Source organism: Doryrhamphus excisus, linkage group LG10 (assembly GCF_037039965.1).
Source record: "Doryrhamphus excisus strain RoL-2023G ecotype Guam linkage group LG10, RoL_Dexc_Guam_v1.1, whole genome shotgun sequence".
Taxonomy (NCBI): domain Eukaryota; kingdom Metazoa; phylum Chordata; class Actinopteri; order Syngnathiformes; family Syngnathidae; genus Doryrhamphus; species Doryrhamphus excisus.
In genome coordinates, this window is record NC_136366.1 from 18,486,243 (window position 1) to 18,513,833 (window position 27,591).

General features: G+C 42.0%; 1 protein-coding gene across 4 annotated transcripts; it reads right to left on the reverse strand.

Moving 5' to 3' along the window:
• Nucleotides 1–811: 811 nt before the first annotated feature.
• Nucleotides 812–27,591, reverse strand: lg10h18orf54 (linkage group 10 C18orf54 homolog). Of its 4 annotated transcripts, none has more exons than XM_058064316.2 (14): nt 27,513–27,591; nt 25,661–25,796; nt 23,578–23,731; nt 23,092–23,259; nt 21,280–21,385; nt 21,069–21,135; nt 20,702–20,968; nt 15,821–15,929; nt 15,303–15,395; nt 12,462–12,540; nt 10,288–10,333; nt 5,496–5,669; nt 4,471–4,523; nt 812–1,872 (listed from the first exon to the last, which is right to left on the reverse strand). In XM_058064316.2, the coding sequence occupies exons 2-14, from the start codon at nt 25,793–25,795 to the stop codon at nt 1,650–1,652; spliced, it is 1,674 nt and encodes a 557-aa protein (XP_057920299.2). In that variant the 5' UTR covers nt 25,796; nt 27,513–27,591; the 3' UTR covers nt 812–1,649. The 4 variants fall into 4 exon arrangements, with proteins under 4 accessions (XP_057920299.2, XP_057920300.2, XP_057920302.2 ...); XM_058064317.2 differs by lacking the exon at nt 27,513–27,591 and adding an exon at nt 27,108–27,262 and having other exon boundaries at nt 20,801–20,968; XM_058064319.2 differs by lacking the exon at nt 27,513–27,591 and adding an exon at nt 27,108–27,262 and having other exon boundaries at nt 812–1,264.

Here is a 27,591-nt window from a genome sequence, read left to right on the forward strand (position 1 = left end):
TTGGTTTTGGAGGCCTTTAAAAAGCCCCCCACCCAAAAAAAGGGCAAAGATCCCTCTTTCTGTATTCCCCATCTTGTGAAAGATTATGGGAGGGGATTAGGTGCTGTTTTGTTGGCAAAAAGGGGGTTGTACAATGTATTAACATCAGTTAGCATTATCATATGGTGTGTGAGCCATATGGGATTTCTTTTATTTTTTTTTAAATGCAATTGGCCAGGAGATGCGGAAGACCTGGTCAAGACCTCGGTTTGAATATCCACTTGGGCATCTCTGTATGGAGTTTGCATGTTCTCCCCGTGCGTGGGTTTTCTCCGGGTACTCCGGTTTCCTCCCAAAAACATGCATGTTAGGATAACTAGTGACTGCAAATTGTCCATAGGTATGTATGTGAATGATTGTTTGTCTATATTTGCTGTGCGATGGCCCTTAGACAGCTGGGATAGGCTCCAGCATATCCGTGACCCGAGTGAGGATAAGCGGCATAGAAAATAGATGGATGGATTTCACTTAATCACTTAAAATGTGTGTCGCCTCTTTACCACATCTCCAAAAAGTGCGTACGCCAAATGGGTGGTGTACCGCTGCACTCACTTTCATGTCAAGTTATGTTTTTATATGTACCATACTTGTCTTGGAAAACGCTGTACGCTTTTCAGGACAGTTTTGTGCGTACGCAAGCTTTATAAGTAAGGCCTCAGAGGGTCCTGCTGAGTACATAAGCGATCTGTCATTAGATAAAGAACAGTACCATCCTTCGTCATTGTTGGGGGAAAAAATGTATCACCCTAACTAGGAAAAAGAATGCCTGAAATAGAGACAGAACTTGAGCAGATTTATTATTACCTTTGCAAAGCAAATGGGTCAGACAACAACCAGTATGCATGGCGGTCTGTAGGTGATTGGTCGAGAAAACTTTTTCACTCCATAGCATGCAAATGAATTTACATTGAGAAAGAAAGGACATATCCTTTGGGCCACTATGGCACCAAAGGAGTAATAATACTTGGGCGTAAACTGATGTTTCACTTACTGGGGACATTAAGGGGGCAGCCTCAGAGAGCCAGTCTGATTAAACAATGGTATCCTGGTTGTATTTACATGAAGAGACACCCTGTACTGAAATCTAACACTCAGAGTATACAGGCACAAATAATGTGACTTAAGTTAGATCTGTAAATTCAAAATCTTGCCATCACAATCATCATCCTGTTTTTCTTTTGACTCCTCCAACAGCAGCTTCAGGCGACTCAGGTGATGCAAAGCCCTGGGAATGGATATTTTATTACTTTTGAGAATAGTTACAGTGTAACATCAGCTCCAGAAATTAGTGGCAAAAACACAAGTAACATTTAGAATTATGTTCTGCTTCATCAATGTAACTGTGTGGTATTACATGTCGGCCTGATATTATAGTATATATTATATTCATCTTTGGTGACTTTTTCCCTTCTTTTCCTTTAGATGTTGCTACTCTCCGTCCTTCCAAGTTTGTGCACTTCATCACCTCTTGTATTGATAGTGATAGCGATAAAGAGTTCCCATGCATCTTTTGGTGAGACAGTGGGGCTAAGCCCTTGTGCAGGCCCTGACCGACTTCTGAGGATATTGTGGCTCTCTGTTATGTCCTGGGTGGGAGGTAACTTGCTCCATTAAGAGTTCTTCCGACTCATTCTGTCGAACATGATTTGGACACTTTCTTCATCAGAGGAATCTTCTGAATCAGATTGATCCTGTTCAGTTGGATTTCCAGGTGGACGACTGCCACTGCCACTTGGACAAAAGTCTGGGTTATCAGACATTTCAGACTCAGGGTCCAACCCCGTTACTGCCTCTCCATCATCCAGCATCTGTAGGACCATTTCAGCTGTGTATCTAGCAGCCAAGGCATGGATGAGGAAACACAATGTTTTCAATAGATCAATATGTAGCCATACATAATTTTGTGAACCTCCGCCTGACTTGTTCATTCCGCACATTGTTTTGCACTGTTGTACAGTATCCCAATGCTATAGTATTCCAGATTGACAGTATCTCTGACAGGTGTAATACCTATACTGCATATTATATTTTACGAAAACTATGCTAGTGTTAGCTATTTATAAAGTGTTCCCAACAATACATATAGTAATGTTAGCCAGCTTGTGTCAGCTCGTTACAAAGTAGGCTAATTTGTTGATAAATAATACTAACACTATCATGAAGGACACACACACAATATCATATGAAGATAATACTTACATGTATTAGCACTTGATGTGTAAAATAATCTTCCTGAGGGGTGACATTTCTGATATAGTCTGTGTGGTCTACAGTTAATTTATTCCTGACAGCCAAAGTTGATGAGAATCAAAGGTTCCTATTGGATTCCATAGAAAATGCATGCGGGTCATTTTTGACGCACTCAAGGTAAAATTTGAATGGCATTATATCAAAAACATGTTTTTTGAGGAATACCTGGAATATGAAATGATAACAATTTTTCATTACAAAGATATTTCAAGAAAACAACCCGACTGGTTCGAGTGGTTAGCGCGCAGACCTCACAGCTCGGAAACCAGGGTTCAATTCCACCCTCGGCCATCTCTGTGTGGAGTTTGCATGTTCTCCCTGTGCATGCATGGGTTTTCGCCGGGTACTCCGGTTTCCTCCCACATTCCAAAAACATGCTAGGTTAATTGGCAACTCCAAATTGTCCAGAGGTATGAATGTGAGTGTGAATGGTTGTTTGTCTATATGTGCCCTGTGATTGGCTGGCGACTAGTCCAGGGTGTACCCCGCCTCTCGCCCCAAGACCATGGTGACCCTCGTGAGGAAGCGGTAGAAATGAATGAATGAATGAACCCGACTGGGTCATTTTTGACCCACTTATGCATCTAAGGGTTAATGTAAAACTACAGTTATTTCAATATGTAATTCATAATTATCTATTCATTTAATTATTAGCAACTTCATGAATTAATTAATCTGTCACAACTACCTATCGTCTGTGGGCACGATTAATACAAATCTGTTCCAATCATTGCTGGTCTGATGCTCTCAATTCATTCATTAATTTTCTACCGCTTATCCTCACGAGGGTTGCGGGGGGTGCTGGAGCTGTCTTCGGGCAAGAGGCACACCCTGGACTGGTCGCCAGCCAATCACAGGGCACATATGTATAGACAAACAACCATTCACACTCACATTCATACCTATGGACAATTTGGAGTAGGCAATTAACCTAGCATGTTTTTGGAATAGGGGAGGAAACCGGAGTACCCGGAGAAAACCCACGCATGCACGGGGAGAACATGCAAACTCCACACAGAGATGGCGGAGGGTGGAATTTAACCCTGGTCTCCTAGCTGTGCGGTCTGTGCGGTAACCACTCCACCGCCGTGCAGCCCTAGGGATATTTTAAATCTTGAAAATCTAAAGTATGTGGAAGTGGGATCTACTGACCCAGAACACACAGAAGTAAAGAAATAAGCATTTATTGAAGTTGTTGAAATTATTTCTGCACTTTATGACCAATATATTGAACAAAGAGTGGCTGAAAATTTAGAGGGAGTACCCTTGCACTTCTCCACCACTGATATGAATGATATGCATGTGATGGACAGTTTATGTTACCAATGTCTACTTGTTGCACATTGTGGTTTCCATACATTGAGGTTCATTTTATGTTGAGCTGTATAAAGCAAACATATTATCCAGTCTCATGTTGATAAGTATATTAAAAAAAATGTTTTTAAATGATCTTTCAAAAGGTACACTTACAGACAAAAGTTTCTGTCTGCGATTAATTATGAGTCAACTATGGACCAAATATAATTCATCGCAATGAAATATTTTAATCAATTTACAGCTCTACTTTTTATATTGAGATTTTAATCTCAACATCAGTACAACTTTTTCCACAACAATTTCCCTCTAATTACTACTTTATTCATTGATTTATTTTTCATATTGCAACTTCATATAAAATGTTTTGAATATTTCAACTTTTTGCTGCTAAAATTAGAATTCATCATACTATTACAATATTCTCAAAAAAATTACAACTTCTTCCGGTGAAGTTATAACTTTTTTCTTTTAATATTTTGACTTTATTCTTGTTACTGCTGATTTTCCCACTTTTTCGGTTGGTCTTTATTTAGTTTATTTGTTAAATTATATTTTTAGAATGTGCCGCAGGCTGCAAATTGCCCCGGCCACCCCTGGGTTAGACAGTTGATGTACACATTTGAGCACTGCTCAGGAAGAATTCCATTAGTGAAAATGATGGTTAATGTTCATTTGCAGGGAAGCTGCGCAGATTGGTCAAAGTTACGAGGTTGCACGGAATTGGTCAAATTTGCCAGCATTGGCCCAATCGCAAAATCCTGAAGGGTCTGTACAATGTAAAAGTTTTACTTCCTTACATTTATAGGGATAAATAATCCTCAATTTAATTGAGTTTTCTAATCATTCCCATACATATTCACTTACCTTTGTAGTGACAGCCCACCAGATAAACTCTGCTCTGCTTCACGGTCAGGCCTCTGTGACACAAATACACAGTAGAATAGAGATCAGTATTCATATTTTCCCCTTGAATATTCTCGCTTATGGTCTTCAAAAAAGAGGCCCTGCATGCGAATTTTCAACCCACTGCTGCAATGGCTATATTCGGCGTTGTAGATGAGAATTACTCTACAATTAAGAGAAGTCACAATATATTGGTCACAGAGCGCAGCCTTGGCAGAGGCCACCATTCAAAGGGAACGGGCTTGACGTCTGCTGGAAACGCGAATCAGGCTCCTGATCCCGCTGTAGTGGCATGCCATCAACCCTGTACTGCTGAAGTACCCCCCATAGGACACTGAAGGACATGGTCGAGTGCCTTTTCCAAGTTCACACAGCACACAGCACACTTTGCAAGGGTATAGAGTTTGTCCAGTGTTCCGCAACCAGGACAAAAAATACGTTGCATCTCTTGCAGCTGTGATTTAACTAATGGTCACTTAATAATAAACTTAGTTTTTCCACTGTTGCAACGAGGACAATATAATGTATTAGCAATATGATAGGTTTCTTTTCCTTTCATGAAGAGCGCAACAGTAGCACGGCCCACCTTTCTCATATTGAAGTTTGTGCCAAGTTTATAGGTGGTGAAAATTATTTATATATTATATATTATTTAATTTTCATTCATTCATTCATTTTCTACCGCTTTTCCTCACGAGGGTCGCGGGGGTGCTGGAACCTATCCCAGCTGTCTTCGGGCGAGAGGCAGGGTACACCCTGGACTGGTCGCCAGCCAATCACAGGGCATTTCTTGAAATATATTTACTCAACATATCTACTGTACATGGATTGGTCTACAAAATGTAAAAATTCTAATTGGCTCATCCATCCTTTGATTTTTCAACATGCAGCCCAAAATGGAAAAAATGTTTGGACACCCTGGGTTAAGAGTCTTTTTTCCCTCCAATGAGCTTTTTCAAGCTGAATAAAATTAATAAATGACATACCTTTGGAGCTTCCTCACCCTGCAACAAGTCACTGGAGACTGAAGCAGCTGCTGGGTGCTGATGTTGAAGTGCTGCCTCCACAGCCTGCAGTCTGAACATCATCTGTTTAAGTGCCTCCAATCCACCAGGCTGCTCACTGAGGATGCTGCTACCATGGTGATTGCCACCATGACTCTAGAGGAGACAGTCGGCAATAAATATAATGTGCCATGAGACAAGATTTTGACCACAGCAGCAAAATAAAGAACACGGCCATTCTGTCCATTCACAGTCCAATGCTGGGAACTTCAAAGGATTACTTCAAAATGCCACATCAAAAGACCCAAACCTGCTATATACATACATATGTACATGAATAGTCTACAATTTCTTACAGGTTTTCAAAGTTTAACACTGCAGGACATTTCCAAGATGCTTCTCCAAAGAAATGGTTTTTGTCGCCATCTGGTGGTGGCCAAAGTCCAGACCCAGCCATGTGTTTTCACTGCCATTTTCTGTCAAATTGTACTCAGAGACCTCTCACACTGACACAAACATGCTTTTTTGATTACAGTGTCAGCTTAAAATAAGATTTGTTTATTTATGATACTGGTTTGGAAGTAAAAAAGCCAATTTAGGTACATTCAGAAACGATTAGTATTAAAGATTTGCCTCATACACCTTTCCTTCATGAAAATACCTTAAACACAAGGCAATAGTCATAAAACACTCATTTATTCATTTATGTTCTATCGCTTATCCTCAAGAGGGTCGCTGGGTGCTGGAGGCTATCCCAGCTGTCTGCGGGCGAGAGGCGGGGAACACCCTGGACTGGTTGCCAGCCAATCACAGGGCACATATAGACAAACAACCATTCACATTCACATTCACATCTATAATAATATTAATAATACATTTTATTTGTATAGTGCTTTTCAGAGTACTCAAAGACGCTTTACAGTAGAGAAAAAAAGAAATAAAAATAGAGTTGAGTAAAAACAGAGATGCATTAAAATACAATATCCATACATTCATTCAGAGCTAAAACAAAGGGTAAAAGCGGGGCGGGGCGCAGCAGTCAGGTATAAAAAGTTAGACATTAAAAACAGATTTAAAGAGGTGGGTTTTGAGTTGTTTTTTGAAAGTGGGAAGGTCAGGGCAAGCACGGAGTGAATGGGGCAAAGAGTTCCAGAGGGTGGGGGCAGCGATGGAGAAGGCTCTGTCTCCCCAGGTTCGGAGCTTGGTCTTACAGGGGAGTGCCAGGAGGTTGGAGTCTGAGGAGCGAAAGGGGACGTGGGGGATTGTGTGGATGAAGGAGGTCTGTGAGGTATGGAGGGGTCAAATTGTGGAGAGCTTTGTAGCTGATGAGAAGGACTTTAAAATGGATACGTTGGGGGACAGGAAGCCAGTGGAGGTTTTTAAGGACCGGGGTAATGTGTTCATGGGAGCGGGTGGAGATGAGGAGGCGAGCAGCTGAGTTCTGAATTTATTGAAGTTTGTTGAGGGTTTTGGATGTTGTATCGTAAAGAATACTGTTGCAGTAGTCGATTCTGGATGTGATAAATGCATGGATCAGGGATTCAGCGGCAGAGAATGAAAGTGATGGACAGTCGGGCTATGTTTTTAAGATGGAAAAATGCTGTCCGGGTTAATTGTTTGACATGGGGTTCAAAAGAAAGGGTAGGGTCAAGGATGAGCGGGGATGGAATGAGGGTGGCACTGTCGAGTTTGAGACAGAAGTTATGGGTGGATGTTTTTGGGACCAATGATGATAATATCTGTTTTGTCACTGTTAAGTTTGAAGAAATTGTGTTACATCCAGGTTTTGATGTCAGTTAAGCAGTTGGTGAGGGTGGAGTAGATATTGGAGTTGATGGAGGAGGTGGAGATGTAAAGCTGAATATCATCAACGTAGCTGTGGAAATTGAGGCCATGACGACGGATGATATTGCCAAGTGGGAGGATGTAGAGGATGAAGAGGAGAGGACCAAGCACCGAACCTTGGGGAACACCTTGAGGTAAAGGGGCTATGGAGGAGGAGCAGTTATTTATGTGCACAAACTGTTGATGATTTTTGAGGTATGACTGGAGCCAGGACAGAGCAGAGTCGGTGCTGTTGAGGCTGGTCTTGAGGCGGGACAGGAGGATAGAGTGGCTGATGGTGTCAAAAGCTAGCGAGGTCTAGGAGGATGAGGAGGGTGAGATGGCCAGAGTTGGAGGAGAGAAGTTGATCATAGAGATTTTAAGAAGAGCTGTTTCAGTGCTATGTTTGGGATGGAAACCGGACTGGAAGGATTCAAACAGGCTGTTGGACTTGAGGTGAGTTTGTAGTTGAGCAAAATCACAGATTTTGGACAGAAAGGGGAGGTTAGATATGGGATCGAAGTTGGAGAGGTTATTGGAATCAAGACCAGACTTTTTGAGTGTGGGGGTGATTGCTGCCAGCTTGAGAGACTGTGGAACAGAACCGGTGGTAAGGGAGGAGTTTATAATTCTTGTTATCAGAGGAGAAATGATGTAGAGGCAGGGTTTGATAAATGAGGAGGGGATAGGATCCAGGGAGCAGGTTGGAGTCTTAATACCAGTTAGGATTTCAGTGAGTTGCACGGGTGAGATGGGTGTGAAATGGGAGAGTCGATGAGTGGAGCCAGATAGCAGTGGGTCGGGGGGCAGCGAGTGAGCCAAAAGGGGATTGAGGGAACTGTATATTTCTGCAATTTTGGACTGGAAGTAGGTTAGGTAATGGTTGCATTTGGTGGTGCAATCTCTCAAGCTGGCGTTTACGGGACTTCATATTATGGAGTACAGGAGTGTACCAGGGCGCAGTATGGGAGAAATAGACCATTCACATTTTTTTAGGGGACAGGAGGAGAGGGTATTGTAGTAGGAGACAAGGAAACAAGTTCAGAGGGGTCCTCGGACAGCGGGGGAGGGGAGACAGCAAGTTTGGTGGTGAGAAGTGAAGTAAAGACATGGGGGTTGATGGATTTAAGATTCCTAAAGGTTATTTCACGTTTTGCTTTTGGGGCACTAAGTGAAGTGTAGAGATCAAATGTGATGGCCAGATGGAGGTTATGACTGGTGAGGTCACTGGTGAGGTTGTGTGGAGCAGACCAGATCCAGGATGTGACCTCTGGTGTGGGTGGGGAAGTTAACTTGTTGAGTGATAGAAAAACAGCTGAGAAGGTCAAGGAATTCTGTCGCGGACTTGGAGTTAGTGTTGTCAATGTGTGAGTTGAAATCACACATTTTGGCCTAATTTGGCCTAGTCATAAAACTGGATGAAATAAAATTTCATCCAAATTGCAAACTCAATGTCATTTCATTTCACTTTTAAAACACATTACAATACATATAAATTAATCATATTACAGTAAATATTATTTTATTTCAATAATCTAACTATTTCCACAGTTTTTGATGTTTAATGCGAGTTGCAATTTGTCCTACTTTCATTGAACGCACTGATGCACCGTTCTCCGATGCACAGAGGGATGTATGCATGTATTTGGATGTATTTCCCCCACTTTTCTTTCACCTCACATTTGCTCCTGGATGCTGATACTATGTGGGAATGCATAAAGGTAAGATTTAATGACTTTAGTTAGTTCCATGCTAAATGGCTACTGGACTTCAGCCATGGTCATCACATTGACAGCCCGTCAATAGCAGCTGTAACTCCAATTTTAGCTGGCAGTTCAACGCAAAAATCAGCAGAGAGATGTAACAATGTCAAAAACACTGGTTGCTTGGGCCACTATTATGCCAATATACACTGTATATGACAATTAAAACAATACCAGCACTGCTCCAGTCTCTGGCAAGCCATGTAATCCAAGTTAAACACAGCAAGAGTAGATAAAAATAACTCTGGTTTTGCTACAAGAGCTATCTGCCAGGGCTTTGAAGCTAACTTTATCTAAATACTCTTTTTTCTCCATTTCCCATCAATATTTGTTCCAGCTGGGGCTACCAAGTTACTGTGCTTCAATCAAACTTTGGTGTGGGCCGAGGGTCAAACAGGAGCACATGTTAATTGCGCATCAAAAAAATTAACACATTAACTTTTACAGCTCTAATTTATTTGTACTCTATTTTCTTATCCCTCCTATCTTGTTTGCTTTGTTTTTAAGTGAATATGTTTATTATTACACTTTTGCAGTGCTGCTGGAAATGTGAATTTGTCTTTGATATTAATAAGTATTTATCAGTATCTATCTATCTATCTATCTATCTATCTATCTATCTATCTATCCATCTATCCATCTATCCATCTATCCATCCATCTATCCATCTATCCATCTATCCATCCATCCATCCATCTATCCATCTATCCATCCATCCATCTATCCATCTATCTATCCATCTATCCATCTATCTATCCATCTATCTATCCATCTATCATCTACCATAGATTTTTTTCCCCTTAATAATAAAGTTTCATTTAAAAACTGCTTTTTGTGTTCACTTGTGTTGTTTTTGACTAATATTTAAATTTGTGTGATGATCTGAAACAATTATGTGTGACAAACACGCCAAAATATGAGAAATCAGGAAGGTGGCAAACACTTTTTCACAACACTCTATATGACAAGGCTGAGATGATTCATTTTTACTTGGGATATAAAGTATATAATAGAAAATATCAAATTGGCCTTTGCATTCTTAAATTTTACAGTATGTGCCCCTTTGGACACCCCTGGTCTAGAAGGTAATCCCTAAGTTTACTTTCTGATAGTAACGTTTTGGTGGTGGTGGTTCTACTCCGCAGGTACAGTGAAATATGCAAGGACCCATCAGTGCTGGGACCTACCTGCAGGATTTCCTGATGGATGCCCTCTGCTGCCTTTATTGACCCCCTGCATTAACAAAAAATGTAAGTAGTATTTGTATATGTATATATTTGTATAATGCATACATACAGCATGTATAATTGTGTACAGTGGTACCTCGGTTTTTGCAAATTATCTGCTGAAAAGGTCAGACAAAACCCGAATCGTACAAAATATATGTAAATCCAATTAATCCTATTCCAGACACCCAAAAATATTTACAAAAATTATATTTTATAGAGGCATTTACAGGTTTATTTTATTAGATTAATAATAGTTTTACATGCAGTGGCCACTTTTATTCAACAGTGCTAACTAATTGCACTCCATAAAAAAAAAATCAGCAATGCGTAGGGTGCTTTGTTTGGGCATTCGATTTTGTGGAACAATACAGTACAGTGCAAATGGACTACTTTCATGCAATGTTGTACCATAATCAGGACGTATGAAAAACGGCACAATATTTCCATAAAAATGTTCTTTCAAAGCCTAATCATATGACAACAGGGGCGATCAAATACAAAGGTTTACCTTTACAGTCTGAAAAACAAGAATGCTGCTGAATGCTTCATCTTTAAAAGTGCCTACCGTTGCTGTTGATGTAGTTGGAGGCTAATATGTACAGCTATTACCAACACCGCTTTATTGAGTTTATGAGAGGTCTTTAGCATGCACAACACAAACTTTAATGATGAGAGAAATGTTTTATATATCTTACTAAATTGTGTCAGTGTGATGTGTGTGTGTGGGGGGGCACGTCACACTGCGGAGGAGCAGCCATCACACTGATGCTAGATAAAACTTAAACTACGACAGAAATGTTTTGTACATGGATATGAATATTTACTCCTTTTAAAATTGATAATGCTGTTTAAATGTGTATTTAAGAAAGCTGAATCCTGCTGTTTTCAGTGTTTACATTTCAATAAATATTTGTTTAAACTTGAGACCTGTAATAGTTGTTATCATTGTCATTTTTTCATATAAATTGAGGGAGCAAAAGCAGTATCAGCCACAAATATCAGCCCAAGCAAAATCGGCCATCGGCTAAGGGTGATGGGAAACTGTATCGTGGTCAGTCAGTTATATAACAAGCTCAGATCAGAAGAATACATTCAACTACAACTAGCAATGGAGAATTTTTTAAAATGAAAAAAATAGGAGAAAAGCGGTGCCAGTCCCCCCCAAAAGACTATATTTTTTACAAGTACAAGTATTTTTTATAAGTACAATCCTGACTTCATCAAGTACGGCTTTGTAAATGGAGGAAGCGAGGCGGAGCCGTGAGTATTTTTTCACTACCTTTTTTATTGATTTTATTGATTTTTATTCTGATTCCTTTTTTGTTAAAAGTTTGGTCTTTTTTATTAATAAGCCTGATTTAAGCCTTTACATTTTTTCTTGCTTGATTTGTTTGTCTGTTCATTTTCTACCGCTTATCTTCACGAGGGTCGCGTAGGGTACTGGAGCCTATCCCAGCTGTCTTCGGGCAAGAGGCGGGTACACCCTGGACTGGTTGCCAGCCAATCACAGGGCACATTAAGACAAACAACCATTTACAACCATATGCAAACGCCACACACAGATGGCCGAGTGTGGAATTGAACTTCCATCTCCAACTGTGAGGCCTGCACGCTAACCACTCGTTTGTCGTGCAGCCCTCGCTTGATTTGTACCATGAATTATTAACAAAAGTTAAGATAGGTTTAATGAAAATCTTTGTGATTTCACATTTTATCATGTCATTATTCATTTAACTTCATTCAGGTTTTATCTTGTTAAACTGTGAGTGGATTTGATTTATTATTGAAAACAAATTAATGACATCAATTAAACTGATACAGTGTTAATATTTTATGGGCCCCGGGCCACTCTGCACTGAAAAAATCGGGCCTCAACGTCAAAAAGGTTAAGAACCCCTGGGTTAAAGGGTATATAAAAAAGTTTTGCTTCTTCCTACTCCTTTTTGGACACCATATAATCTATGGTCTAGTCGGCTTATAGCCTTATTGCTCTGTTTCCTTCTATGTGTCTTTTCCTGGCCTTATGCTTTAGTATGCTTTTTTTCAACAAATACCAAATCATACAAAAACAGGGGAGTTTCAAAACCGAGGTATAACTGTAAAATTTAAGAGTGACAGGATGAAAACCTCACATCGGCAGCAGGGGGTCGCATGAAGATGAACAGACCTGCAGCTCTTCAACATTCACTGGACTCACAGCATCAATGCGAGCTGACAACAAAAAAGATAGTCGTGGTTTGTAAAGATGAAGCAGCAAAGAAGCCAACCTGTTCACCTGTTTAATTACGAACTGCTACTGCTGCTGCTCACCACTATTGAAGCAGAACCTATGGGAATACTATAATCATCCATTAATCCATGTTCTTCTGCTCATACCTTTCAGGGTCATAGGAACGCTGGAGTCTCTCTCAGGTAAGTTTGGGCAAAAGGCAGACTTCCGCCTAGACTAATCACATGTCAACTGGTCAACTAGTCAAACTCACACATATGGTCACTGAGTAGGTCTCAATCACTATGTTGTCGGTTTGTCTCCACATTCATGAGCAGCCCGGCAACAACTTGGAACATAGCTAAATCATAGCTACATCATAGCTACATCCAACAGACATGGAAAGATACTAGCATGAACAGTTACAAGCAACAACCACTGAACATTGACTTATATTAGCTTGAACAGCTACTAGCAATGTCCATAAAACAAACATTTGCCAATTGCTACACAATCATGGCGCGCTTGGTCACAATTCATTGTGGGTGACATCCTACCATAGAGACTGGTACGTGCACAGAACGCAGAACTACTTTCCAATAGTGTGTTAGAGGGGACCTATTATGCAAATTTTTCGACCATTTGTATTGAGTTGTGGACTCAGCTATACGCGATAACCAGCACAGAAAGCTCTCTTGATCTTCCAGAATCTGCACCTATTCCAGTTGTGTTTCCTTGGATTTTGTGCATCTCGCGAAAACAGTCTGTTTTGATTTAGTCCACCCACGGCCCGCCTCCAGGCATGCCCACCCCACTGTGGTTGGTCCAAGCGCTCACGAGGACTTCCGGATAACTGCCGAACTCAACTTTATGAATTGATAAACGGTATAGGAGTTGATAATAAACAATAATATGTGTTGGATCACAAATCCAATCCGGAAGTAGAGATTGGACAGTAGGGATGGGCACGATTAATCAAAATCAAGTAATTTTTTAATAGATTTTTCGACAGTGTGAAAGTTAATGTAATTAATGTAGTTCATGAGTTCATGTAGTGTGTGTCGAGAAAGCAATGTAATGAATTTCACTATGTGGCGGCAGTAAAATATCCCACCAGCGGGGGAGCGATATAGCCGAAGGACAGCAGAGAAAACTGCCTGCCAGCTCACTTCTGCCCTGCCGTCGTATCTGAAGGTAGAAAACATGAAGCGTGTGCCGCAAAGTGTAGCGTGGGAACATTTCAAGCTTAAAAATGACTCTGTTCATTGCAAATACTGCGAAACAATTTACAAGTATAATTCAACAACAACTCCCATGATGTATCACCTAAAGAACACTCATCCGACCTTGCTTAAAGTTAATGAATCCACATCCTGCAATCAACCCACCATTGCCTCAGCCTTAAGCCAGAGGAGGTGTGTTGCAAAGCAGGCAGAGAAAATCACGAATCACTGCAAAATGATTGAAGTAGATATGCTGCCCATAATTGTCGTCAAGGGGAAAGGTTTCCGAGATGGGAATAATAATAATAATAATAATAACTCAAACCCGAATATCAGATTCCTTCATGGCGCACCATCACCAGGCTCATAGAAACTCACTAAACAAGTTAGCCACTGTAGCCAGTGTTCCTATAACAACCGTCTGTTGGACTGCTTTAACAGCGGAGAGCTACCTCATCATCATGTGCCATTACATTCGCGAGAAATGGCAAATTAATTCAGTGGTCATGCTGACTGAAAGCCTTCCAGGCCGGCATACTACGAGAAGCTACAAGTGTACTATGTTCTTTGATTAAATGACTATTAGTTGATAATATGATGTATTATTTTGTGTTTAAAAGAGGCAAAATGTAGCCTATTTATTTTCTTTTGGAGAGTAGCCTATTGGCTCTTATTTTGTTCAGATCCCAAGTCCCAACGCCTCCGTGTAGGCCTATTTCTATTGTTTAACTGTTGCACATTTAAATAGTAAATCGCAAAAGACGTGGATTAAATTATTATTATTTATGATGATTTTTTATTCTGTCTAAAAAAGGCGGAATTGTATTTTGTTTGAGAAAATAATACTATCACTGGATTTTATTTTGTGAAGAGTTTCAGCCCGACGCCTCGCGGTGTATTGTTTCAGTTGCACATTTAAACTGTAGCCTAAATTTTGCAAGAGGATTGTTGGATTAAAGATTCTTCTTGAAATAAATTCTTAATTGAGAAAAAACAGACTGCCTGTGGTATTTTTAATAATTTTTTCTATCAGACATTTCTTAGTGATTCAATTGATAATTAATCGTTAATTCTCATGATGAAAGTTTGTCGAAAACGCCCATTCCTACTGGACAGTCCAAAGTTTCTGAAGAAAAAGGGTTACTACAAGGCGTCTCTGAATGATAAGTAGCATTACAATTTTAGAGTTAGGTTTTCTACAGCATTGGTAACATGTAATGTGGTCATTACACGTTTTAGTGTTCAGTGTTGGAAAAAAATTTGAAATTGAGGGTTCAGACCCATCTCTTACTTCCATCAGGGCTCACATCCAAATGCGCAAACCTGATTATCTGAAACTTTGGCATCGTTTAACACGGAAATACAACATTCCCACTATATTTATAGGTCAGAAAAGTGGAAAAAGCATAATAGTCCCCTTTAACATGACTTAAAAAGATAGACACAATTTAAAGTGTTTACAAGCTAGTCCTATGCCAATTCATGGAAAAAAAATGTATTGTGCATTTAAACACATACATTGACAACATTCATGAGCTCACCAGAATCTGCAAGACTTTCCGTTGCTCCAAAACTCCGAGACAGAAAGTTCACCACTTGATCCGCTTTTTGGATCAAAGACTCGAGGCGATTACCTGACAAATAGAATGATACACACTGCAACAGGGATCAACAACACAGATATGCATCTTTAACCCATAAGAAGCCATCCGTACACATGGTGGTTCAAATTCTGAAGTTGACACAATGATGTTCATGAAATGTGTTTTTGGTAATGGTAATCGAATGTGGGGTTTTTTGGAGTGGAGTTTCAATTCAAAGCCAATTGTACTGTTTCGGTGATTTTCAAGAAATATATGATATGTATATGTATTTGTCAAGTTAAGAATTTATCTTGAACAATGTAACATACAGTATGTGTAACATGTTTGTCATGAATTAGTTGTATTTTACAAAAAACATCACAAATTTCTTCCATGTGCTATACCCCCTATTATCTGACTTCAAATGGCTCTGGATTCTTATGGCTTAAACTTCACTCTATCACATTATGTTTCACCTCTTAAAAAAGACTCTGTAAAGTTTGGGTGTTTTCTCTCAGAGGCAAGCAGTGATATCTGTTCAGCAAACTGAAGTCGGAGATTTCTGAGACTCTCCTGGCTGTCATCCTATGTATTGACACATCACAAAACAAAAAGACAGAAAAATTAGCCACAATCGCTTTTTTATTTTCTTGAAGTTTAAAGGGGACCTATTATGCTTTTGCCACTTTTCTGACCTATGTTGTTAAAATGTTGTAGTATGGTTGTAGAGGTTTGCACACTTGGAAATGAGCCGTGAAAGAAGTTTGGGGTGTTTCTGAACATTCGGTTTCAGAGAGGATTTTCTAACACTGGCTCTCTATGACTTCACAGAGTGCCCGGCTTCCTTATGTGAGCCAGATATGCTTTCTGCCTGGCTCCATCCAGCTGGTGAGTTCCTTATTTGGGCGTGCCTGGGTACAGGCTGTACAAGCTGAGTGGGACCAATCACAGTGTAGTGGGCGTGCCTGGAGGTGGACCGTGGGTGCAATAAATTAAAACAGACCGTTTTGGAAAATCAAGGAACTACAGATGGAGATTAGTTGTACATTCTGGAAGATCTAAAAGCTTTCTGTGCGGGTTATCGTGTGTAGATGCTCTGTAGGAGTCCACAACATAAATGACCAAAAATGAGCATAATATGTCCCCTTTAAACCTGACTAAGATTAAAGGTCCAGAAGTAGTTAGTATAGTTAGTTAGTATAGTTAAAGCCCGCCAATACCACAAACTTTTGTCCAGAAGGTATTTGGTTGTCCTATTCCCATACAAGATACCGTCTTGAGCCTCCTGCATGTCAGTCACTGATTTCAATTAAGTATTTTATCTATTTAAGTGCTACAGTACTTTCAAAATTGTGCTTTTAGATCATCATAAGCACGTTGTCTGGCGAGGGCCACAATACAGGTCAAGATGCAATGCTATTTTCCAAACAGTTCCACATGTGTTTGACACATGTGGTCAATGTGGGCAGATTTCTTCAAATGCTGGCTTTTCAACTGTATTCAAGAGCAGCATTTTGTTTGCGAGGACATTCTGTAAACGACACATAAATACATGTTATGCTCTTACAATTGTATTGGGGTTGTGTGATATTTATATACCGGTATAGTCTTACAATGACAAGAAAATGACTTATACCAATATAAATGCTAAAAACATAAACAAGCAGAGTTGTGCGCTGCGGCTGACTTTGTTTGATCCATAAGATGAATGAGTATATCTTCACAGCTTTATTTTAAGGGGCGTTTCACAATGCGGGATGACAGGTTCCGAGTGAAGATGCAAAGGACGTTTATTCTTGTACCCAACTCATTGTAGACATTCTCAACACACAGAATACATAATAGTGGCCTTCAAAATAAAAGCGTTGTTTGCCGTCTAACTGTGTAAGCAACACACGCTTTGGAATTTCATGGATGACTACTACTTCCTTAATCACAAGCACAGGCATTACAGAAGATTAAGTCATGTGTGCAAGCTCAATGTGTGCAGAAGCAGACATCCGATTAGAAAAGTTTGTTACCCATGAGACCTGGTCTTCGGCAGCCAAATCTGGTTCTTGGGACATGGAATGTCACTTCTCTGGTGGGGAAACAACCTGAACTTGTGCGAGAGGTTGAGATATTCCCACTAGACATAGTCGGACTCACCTCGACCCACAGTTTAGGTTGCGGAACCAAACTCCTCGAGAGGGGCTGAACCTTGTTCCACTCTGGAGTTATTGCAGGGGAGAGGCAGCGAGCTGGTGTGGGCTTATTAATATCCCCCCGGCGTGGTGCCTGTGTTGGAGTCAGCCCCGGTGAACGAGAGGGTCATTTCCCTCCGCCTGTGGGCTGGGGAAAGGGTCGTGACTGTCATTTGTGCGTACGCGCCAAACGGCAGTTCGGAGTACCCGGCCTTCTTGGGAGTCCATCAGGGGGGTGCTGGAGAGCACCCCAGCTGGTGACTCCATCGTTCTACTGGGAGACTTCAATGCCCATGTGGGCAATGACAGTGTGACCTGGAGGGGCGTGATTGGGAGGAACGGCCTCCCTGATCTGAACCCGTGCGGTGTAATGTTACTGGACTTCTGTGCGAACCACAGTTTGGCCATAACTAACACCATGTTCGAACATAGGGATGTCCATAAGTGCACTTGGCACAAGGACACCCTAGGCTGCAGGTCTATGATCGACCTTGGAGTCGTATCATCAGACCTGCATCCGCATGTTCTGGACATGTCCGCATGCAGGCCCCGAACCCGATGGTGGACACCAGAGGTCAGGGTGTCCATGTCAAGCTGAAAAAGGATTCCTATCGAGCATTGATGGCTTGTGGGACTCCGGAAGCAGCTGATAGGTACCGTCAGGCCAAACGGTTCGCGGCTTTGGCGGTTGTCGAGGAATTTGGTGACGCCATGGAGCACAACTTTCGGTCGGCCTCGAAGAGGTTCTGGCAAACTGTCCGGCACCTCAGAAAAGGGGAGGAGTGCCCGGTCCACACTGTTTACAGTGGGGACGGGGGCCTGCTGACCTCGACTGGGGATCCGCCCAGAATTCCTCAAGGCTCTGGATGTTGAGGGACTGTCTTCGCTGGCACGTCTCTTCAACATTGCGTGGATCGGGAACAGTACCTCTGGATTGGCAGACAGGGGTGGTGGTCCCCCTTTTCAAGAAAGGTGACCGGAGGGTGTGTTCCAACTATAGGGGGATCACACTCCTCAGCCTCCCTGGGAAAGTCTATTCCAGGGTGCTGGAGAGAAGGGTACGACCGTTGGTCGAACCTTTGTTACAAGAGGTCTAATGCGGTTTTCGTCCTGGTCGTGGAACACTGGACCAGCTCTACACCCTCACTAGGGTGCTTGAGGGTGCATGGGAGTTTGCCCAACCAGTCTACATGTGCTTCGTGGATCTGGAAAAGGCATTCGACCGTGTCCCTCGTTGCATCCTTTGGGGGGTGCTCTGGGAGTACGGAATTGGTGGCGCGCTACTACGTGCTATCCGGTCCTTGTACAAACGGGGCAGGAGCCTCGTTCGCATTGCCAGTAGTAAGTCGAGCCTGTTTCCGGTAAACGTTGGCCTCCGCCAAGGCTGCCCTTTGTCACCGATTCTGTTCACAATTTTCATGGACAGAATTTCTAGGTGCAGCCAAGGTATTGAGGGAGTCCAGTTCGGGGCCTTAGAATCTCATCTCTGCTATGTGGTTCTTATTGCCTCTTCGGGCTGTGACCTTCAGCGTTTACTGGGACGGTTTGCATCTGAGTGTGAAGCATCTGGGATGAGACTCCAAATCAGAGGCCATGGTTCTCAGTCGGAAAAGCGTGGAGTGCTCCCTCTGGGTTGGGAATGAGGTCCTGCCCCAGGTGGAGGAGTTTAAGTATCTCAGGGTCTTGTTCACAAGTGAGGGAAGGTGGGAGCATGAGGTCGACAGACGGATCGGCGCAGCCTCGGCAGTAATGTGGTCGCTGTACCAGACCGTCGTGGTGAAAAGGTCATGAGCTTTGGGTCATGACTGAAAGAATGAGATCGCGGATACAGGCGGCTGAAATGAGTTTCCTCCGTCGGGTACCTGGACTCACCCTAAGAGATAGGGTGAGGAACTCAGTCAGAGTCAGGAACTCAGAATAGAGCTGCTTCTCCTTCACATCGAGAGGAGTCAGTTGAGGTGGCTCGGGCATCTAGTCCGGATGCCTCCCGGACACCTCCCTGGTGAGGTGTTCCGGGCATGCCCAGCCGGGAAAAGGCCCCGGGGCAGACCTAGGTCACGCTGGAGGGATTATGTCTCACAGCTGGCCTGGGAACGCCTTGGTGTTCTCCCGGTGGAGCTGGAGGAGGTGGCCGGGGACCGGGAAGTCTGGGTTTCCCTACTAAGACTGCTGCCTACGCGACCCGGATAAGCGGAGGAAAATGGATTGATGGATGGTTACTCATAAATAAATGTGCTTTACAATTTGAGAGTTTATTTTGTAGCTCCGCCCCTGCTTCAGCATTCAGAACAACCATGTCTGCCGTGTGTGAGACTTTCTGGCTTTGTGAGTGATATACGTTTTGCACCCTGCAAATTTGGGGAGAGAACTTGGCAGGGTGTGGAGAGTTTGAGGCTCGCAAGGTGATCATCCGTCAGGCAACGGCTATAAAGCCCCGGGCTCAACCCACTGTATTTACAATTGTAGGCAAAATGTGGGGATGAGTACCGCCTCAGTAAGGATTTGGGAGCATGCAGACCCTATGTAGCACTTTTAGTGAAGGACGAATTTCACTGTGGGCGGGGCTGTGTCAGCATCGGATGACTTGTTACATGCGTGCCCTCTGCAACCACTTCTGTGCCAGTTAGTCTTGGTGCAAACCTGCTTTTCATTCAGATTTTCAGTTAATAATGTGAGAAGACTAGAAATAAATGCATTGTGAAATACAAAAATGTGAGTTGTGGACACCAGCATTTTGTTAATGTTCTGGTGAAGCATATTGTCTTTGTTTGGCATGAAATAAGCTACGAAAATAAATGTTACAAAAATGAGTAGCTCTTGGCCATTTTCATTTCAGCTCTCACAAGAAAAAACCTTGCAGACCCCCTAACATACACTGCATGTATGTGATCAGTATTGGTATCGGCCAATTTCACTCATGGATTATCGGGATCACTATCGGCAGCATAAGACCCTGATCGGAACATCCGCAGTAGTCACAGCTGCCCTGGGGAAGACTGATGGAAATGTAGCTATCAATTCATGCCTACGGCCTCTCCGACCACTACACGTTCATTCACAATCATACACCTGTGTGGGCATGGGGGCAAGGTGGGGTAAGTGTCTTGCCCAAGGACATAACAACAGTGATTGGGTAGAGGGAGTGAGGCTCAAACTCTGGATGATCAGCTCTACCTCTTGAGCCACTGCTGCCCAACAGACCTCCAGGGAGGGATGGGATGTGCAGTTGCTTTGAAATATCTTTAAAAGATGTGTATGGAGGTGAAGATGGACCTCTGATGTGGGCGGTGGCTCACTGAGGTCACAGTACTGGATCCGTGCTGGGTACTTCAGTACTGGCTCACTGATGACTGACTGAGTGTGGTCCATGTCTGCTTTGCTCCCAGTTATGCTGCCAGACAAATGAAGATACGTCTCTGTTTCCCTTGTTCTGTGTGCACACTGAAACATGGGAATAATATAATGAATAATGCTAAATAATATAAGTAAGAGTGAGATCCTAAAAGAGGTACAGTGTTAAAATAAAATGATTGGTAGTTACCGTTAAGCATCTAACAAAGGGGACATCTTGTTTCAATGTGGAAACTTGGCCTTCATTTTTGCACCTGCTATAAGGAAAAAAAAGTGACACAACATTCTAAATGACACACATACTTGTTTCCGGCAGGACTGCAATTTTGTGTGGTGTTTGGTTGTGCCAAAAATCGTGAATGCATGTACCGTTTGCTCCTAATAAGAACAAGAGTTTGAACCTGCAGCGTCTGCAATTCCTTCTTAAATTCGGGTAGGACAGGTCATCTCCTGGTCTGGATGAGGCTTGGTCCTTTGACATGACAGATTGAGACAGGACATCAGAACCTGCCAAAAAAACACAATGAGGCACAGCACAGATTATTCAAATATCCGACCAAACGTACAGTGCATCCGGAAAGTATTCACAGCGCTTCACTTTTTCTACATTTTGTCATGTTACAGCCTCATTCCAAACTGTATTAAATTATTCTCTTACCTCAAAATTCTACACAAAATACTCCATTATGACAATGTGAAAAAAGTTTTTTTTTGACATGTTTTGAATTTATTAAAAATAGAAAACAAAAAAATCACATTTACATAAGTATTCACAGCCTTTGCTTAATACTTTGTTGATCCACCTTTGGCAGCAATTACAGCCTCAAGTCTTTTTGAATATGATCCCACAAGTTTAGCACACCTATCTTTAGGCAGTTTTGCCCATTCTTCTTTGCAATAAGTCTCAAGCTCCATCAGGTTGGATGGGAGACGTCTGTGCACAGCCATTTTCAGATGTCTCCAGAGATGTTCGATCGGATTCAAGTCTGGACTCTGGCTGGGCCACTCCAGGACATTCACGGAGTGGTTCTGAAGCCAATCTTTTGAGATCTTGGCTGTGTGCTAATGTCTACTGTCTATATGGTCAAGGTACATGACCAGTCTACTGAGGTCAAGAGCGCTCTGGAGCAGGTTTTCATCCAGGAAGATTCATTTTCCTTCTATCCTGACTAGTCTGCCAGTTCCTGCTGCTGAAAAACATCCCCACAGCATGATGCTGCCACCACCATGCTTCACTGTAGGGATGGTATTGGCCTGGTGATGAGCAGTGCCTGGTTTCCTCCAAACATGGCGCCTGGCATTCACACCAAAGAGTTCAATCTTTGTCTCATCAGACCAGAGAATTTTGTTTCTCATGGTCTGAGAATCATTCAGGTGCTTTTTGGCAAATTCCAGACGGGCTGCCATGTTCCTTTTACTAAGGAGCGGCTTTCGTCTGGCCACTCTACCATACAGCCCTGATTGGTGGATTGCTGCAGAGATGGTTGTCCTTCTGGAAGGCTCTCCTCTCTCCACAGAGGAACGCTGGAGCTCTGACAGAGTGACCATCGGGGCCTTGGTCACCTCCCTGACTAAGGCCCTTCTTCCCCGATCGCTCAGTTTAGAAGGCCGGCCAGCTCTAGGAAGAGTCCTGGTGGTTCCAAACGTCTTCCATTTACGAATAATGGAGGCCACTGTGCTCATTGGGACCTTCAAAGCAGCAGAAATTTTTCTGTATCCTTCCCCAGATTTGTGCCTCAAGACAATCCTGTCTCGCATGCTTGGTGTTTGTGCTCTGACATGCACAGTCAACTGTGGGACCTTGTATAGACAGGTGTGTGCCTTTCCAAATCATGTCCAATCAACTGAATTTACTGCAGGTGGACTCCAATTAAGCTGTAGAAAGATCTCAAGGATGATCAGTGGAAAAAAGATGCACCTGAGCTCAATTTTGAGCTTCATGGCAAAGGCTGTGAATACTTATGTAAATGTGATTTTTTTGTTTTCTATTTTTAATAAATTCAAAACATGTCAAAAAAACCTTTTTTCACATTGCCATAATGGAGTATTTTGTGTAGAATTTTGAGGTAAGAGATTAATTTAATTCAGTTTGGAATGAGGCTGTAACATGACAAAATGTAGATAAAGTGAAGCGCTGTGAATACTTTCCGGATGCACTGTATGTTTAGATATGCTAGGCTAGTTGAAGGTATAGAGGTGCTGCATTTAATAACCTTGGATGAATGCGGTTGTGTGGGTGACTGGCATGGAGCCATCGAGGGGGATAGACAGCAGCTCATCAGTTGTCATTGAGAGTCTGTCATGGTTGTCACGGTGATGGAGGGAACTGACAGGAAGGGTCAGCAAATCTACTTCTCGCTCAGTTAAACGCTCCCTGAGAACTACAAGCAGAAGAACTATTAAAATTAATTAAATGTTTTTAAAAATCAAACCATACACACAGTATTTCACCAAATGAATACACACCTCACATTTGTGTAAATGTTTTATATGACGCTAACTCACTTTTATAAGATACTGTACTGTATAAGCCCAACTAGTGGGGAAAATATGTTTGATCCCCTGCTGATTTTGTAACAAAGATATGAACAGTACAGATTTTTTTAATGGTAACAGAGAGACAGAATGTAAAAAAATGAAATAATGGTGATGTTACCTGGTGACCTTTTCATTTTGCAGATAAGCGAGTAGTTACCTACCAGATCTATTTCTGAATGTGCGCATTCTGGGTCTTTTTGGGGTGCACAATGGACTCTGTGGAATGAGCAGCCTTCCCATCAATGACTTGCTGTTTTGACTTTTTTCGAAGTCAGCAATATAGGCCTCCAAGGCAGCTGAAGCTGAGTCATACTCCTTTGGACATAAAAAATGATCACTAATTAAAAATCATGACAGACGGATCTGAGTCAACATCGTCAACACATCGTCAACAGTGAATAAAGTTGTAATTTTTTTTAAAGTTATAATGTTACAAGAATGAGGTCAAAATATTATGGGAATAAAGTCATCACTATGAGTTGAAATACCTGTAAAAAACAGCAGAAATAGAAAGAAGAACAATACTTTTACAAGAATAAAATAAAAACATGGATGTAGCAATTTTTTTTTGAGTGGCCCTTGCATTCTTTCATTTTTAATATGTGTACTTGTCTGTTTTCCTCGTCTCTCACCTCAAATCGTCAGGAAGATGATTCCTACATGTGTCATAGAACAACAATGACCAGAGACCTCTTGTTAGTCATATTGCCGCTTTTTATCTCATATAGTACCCACAAAATTAGAAAGTGGGGTTTGGCAGTAGTCCAGAAGTGCTTGGGAGTATGACCAATCACAGCGGAATGGACGTGCTCAGAGTTGGGCCGTGGGTGGTATCAATTAAAACATATGTTTTGGAAATCCAAGGAAATCCAGCTGGAATAGATGCTGATTCTGGAACATCTAGAACAGGGGTCTCAAACACGCGGCCCAAATGCGGCCTGCAGGACGCTAGTTTGAGGCCCCCCTCTTAATGTTAGTGCAGCCCGCGAAAGTTTGATATGGCTGCTTTATGGTACCATGTACCCAGAAATGACAGCTTACAGCTGTGTGCACACCGGACACAACTGACGCGATTTTGGCCCGCCCATATGCGAGCGAGTCTACCTGTTTTGCTTTTTCTCTCATCATCCATGACTGAGATCACCTCCGTCGCTGCGCTCTGAAAGTCCGAAGCTCCGCTGTCATTTCTGGGTACATGATACCTTCTGGAGGCGCACAGGGCTCAGCTGGTTCCAACGCTTCTTACCGGAGCTCCGCCTGGTCGACACGCCTTCCAGCAGTATTTCAGGCTCAATTTAGGACCTGCTAGCTTGGGTTAGCACCGGGATTTCCAGGCAGGAAACCAACTACAGACGCTTTATTTTAGCTGCTAAGTGCCTGTCCACCTGTCTCTGCTGAGTATAGCGGTGTTTGTTGTGTCAAAATCAGTAAATAAGGCACTGTCTGGTCCAACAACAACTACAACATTGTATTAGCAGTGAAGCTACAGGCTTATGACGCTGGGTGCAAATAAATGCAGGAAATTATGCTAAATAAAACTGTAAATACAAGTCACAAGTTCGAGCAACTCATCAAACATGTGGTTAAAGTTATGGCGCTGCTCCCAGATGCAACTGAGTACGATGCTAACATGCTAATTGGGTAAAATTATTAAGTTTCATTAATGTTCATGTTAAAGGTTAAATAACTCTTAATACTGTTCTTTTTAATCAGAAAAAAATAATTTCTCTACCCACCAACTATATGTGGTCTCTTACGTTTCTTTAATATGCTGTTTTATTATTATTTTAGTTATTTATTACTGATTGATAGATCTATTTTCTTCATTCTTGATTTGTTTATTTATTTTTTCATCTTATTTTGTGAAGAAAAATACAAATTAAGATATTTGAAAACAGTGGAATGTTTTATCAGAGCATTTCTTGTGGAAAACCGGAACCAAAGCACTGAAAAAGTGCAGGGTATAGCAGAAGCAAAAGCATTTAAGACAGTTTTTTGCCACTGTTTGATAAATGTTTTTTGGGTTGTTTTTTTTTTTTTTACCTGATGCGGCCCAGCCTCACCCAGACCCTAGCTCCAGTGTACCCCAGTAAATTGAGTTTGAGACCCCGATCAAGAAAGTTTTCTGTGAGGTATTGTGTGTAGCTGCCCCACAGGAGTCAACAACTTAAAGTGCCCAAAAATGAGCATAATACAGTAGGTCCACTTTAAAGATTAGGAACCAAATCAACAGTATGAATTAACCTTATCTTGGTATCTGAAGGTCGTGTTGTGGTCAGGCACCAGCAGGTTGCTTCTAAGGTAGCCTGAGCTTGACAACAGCGTTGTCACTGTCGACTCTGGAGATGCAACATCTGTCCCACGGCAGGTGGAGTCCATGCTGACAAAAACAAGACAATATTTCCAGTGGTTACCAGGAGATGGCGGACATCTGTAACTTTAATCTAAACTACATTTGTTGGCGTGGTTTTATGCAAAATGTAGGTGTTAATACACTTTCAACAACTGTGTACTGGCGACAGCGAGTCCGCCATCACAGTCCACCAGCAGCATACAGTACATATACTTTTGTCAATGTTTTGCTTAACCATGTTTGGGGTTGCAGGAGGGGATGTGGTGGGTTGTCAAACGCAGCTAATGGTGAATGTACAAAAAAGGGGGCACAGCATCATGGCTAGTCATATCTGTGGGAAAGTCCTCAACAAAATGCGCTGCTAATTGGTAGATTACACCTGGGAATACCATGACCTGGATGAATGATAACCCAGCAGTATGGATTATCCTTACTGATCTTTTTTGCAGTACATTTAGCGAGTGAAGATTGCTTTCATAGTTATTACCCCAAATCTCCACACAATAAGTTAGATATTGTAGAACCAGTGTGTGTGATTTTTGATGTGTTCAATATTGAAATATTTCGCACCAAAATTGAGAAAGTAGTAGTTGAACCTTTTAACTATATCATTCATATCATCATTGTAAGCGTTTCCAACCATGAAATAATGACGGTAGTCTGTCTTCTTGTTACTTTCCGTAATTTGCAAGTAAGCCATGAAAGTGAGCCCTGGAAGATGTTGGGGATGGCTCTGAACGCTCGATTTCAGAGAGTCTTTTCTAACACCAGCGAGAAGTGAGAAGTTACCGGCTCCAATCCAGCCTTCCGTATATGGCCGTGCCAGGGTACAAGCTTTTAGCTGTACAAGATGAGTGTGACCAATCACAGCAGAGTGCAGGCCGTGGGTGGAATAAATTTAAACGGACAATTCAAGGAAATACAGCTGGAATAGGTGAAGCGTGTGTTTTATAGGAGTCCATAACTCAATACAAAGAGCCAAAAATTATCATAACAGGTCCCCTTAAAAAGAGCAGCGAGACGTACTTTAAAGAGAGCCCCGGGCCGCATTTTGGACACCACTACGTAAACACGTAATGTACTTAAAGTTGTTAAATAGTAATTAATATCACCAAATTCTTAGCACATTGGATTGATTTTGACGCTTTTAAGCAAAATAGAAAAACATAATGATGTCCCCGGCAACCTTTAATTTTTCAGTCTGTGGCCTCTGTGGGAAAAGCGAGGATGTCTGCAGTTGTTTAGTGATCATTACAGCAAAGGACAACCAAAAAGCGCGATTGTATTTAAAGTTATCACAAGCATGTAGTATTCAGGAAAAAAAAAGTACTTTGTTACCGAATTCCAGTATGTTGTGATAAAAACAGCATCCGGGTTCACTTCTTGAAAACGGCGACAAACAAACTGTTGCCTTCCTGCTGCTCCGAGAAGTACATTCAAGGCTCACAGGGAACATTAATACGGCCCTTGGCTGCTCTGGAATCAGATCATGTAAAGTGTTGTCTCCGATTGGCCCAGTTAGTTTTCATCTCGTCTCTCATTGGTTACATTAAGCAGCAAGACGCTCGTCGTTACTGGCTAAAACAGTGACGTCAAACACCTCTTATGCCCATGCGCAGACAACGACAGAATGGAAAGTTATGCCGTTGTGTCGACGGAATGGTTATGTGTCAGGATGACTTTACACGAATAAGCCTTTTATCGGTGAACAGCACTGCATACATTAAAGCAAGGCGCACTCACCATTTTCAATACCGCCAAACCCTGCTCGCGTTTCGCCACTCTTCTTTCTCGCGGGCTGGCTCTACAGTGGCAATTAAAC

Coding starts and splice junctions, on each gene's coding strand:
- lg10h18orf54 (XM_058064313.2), bottom strand. CDS start 27,139: ATGCTGTTTTTATCACAACATACTGGAATTCG. Junction 20,969..21,068: donor CCTTTGTTAGATGCTTAACG/GTAACTACCAAT, acceptor CCCATGTTTCAG/TGTGCACACAGAACAAGGGA. Junction 12,541..15,302: donor GGAAAGTCTTGCAGATTCTG/GTGAGCTCATGA, acceptor TTTTGTTGTCAG/CTCGCATTGATGCTGTGAGT.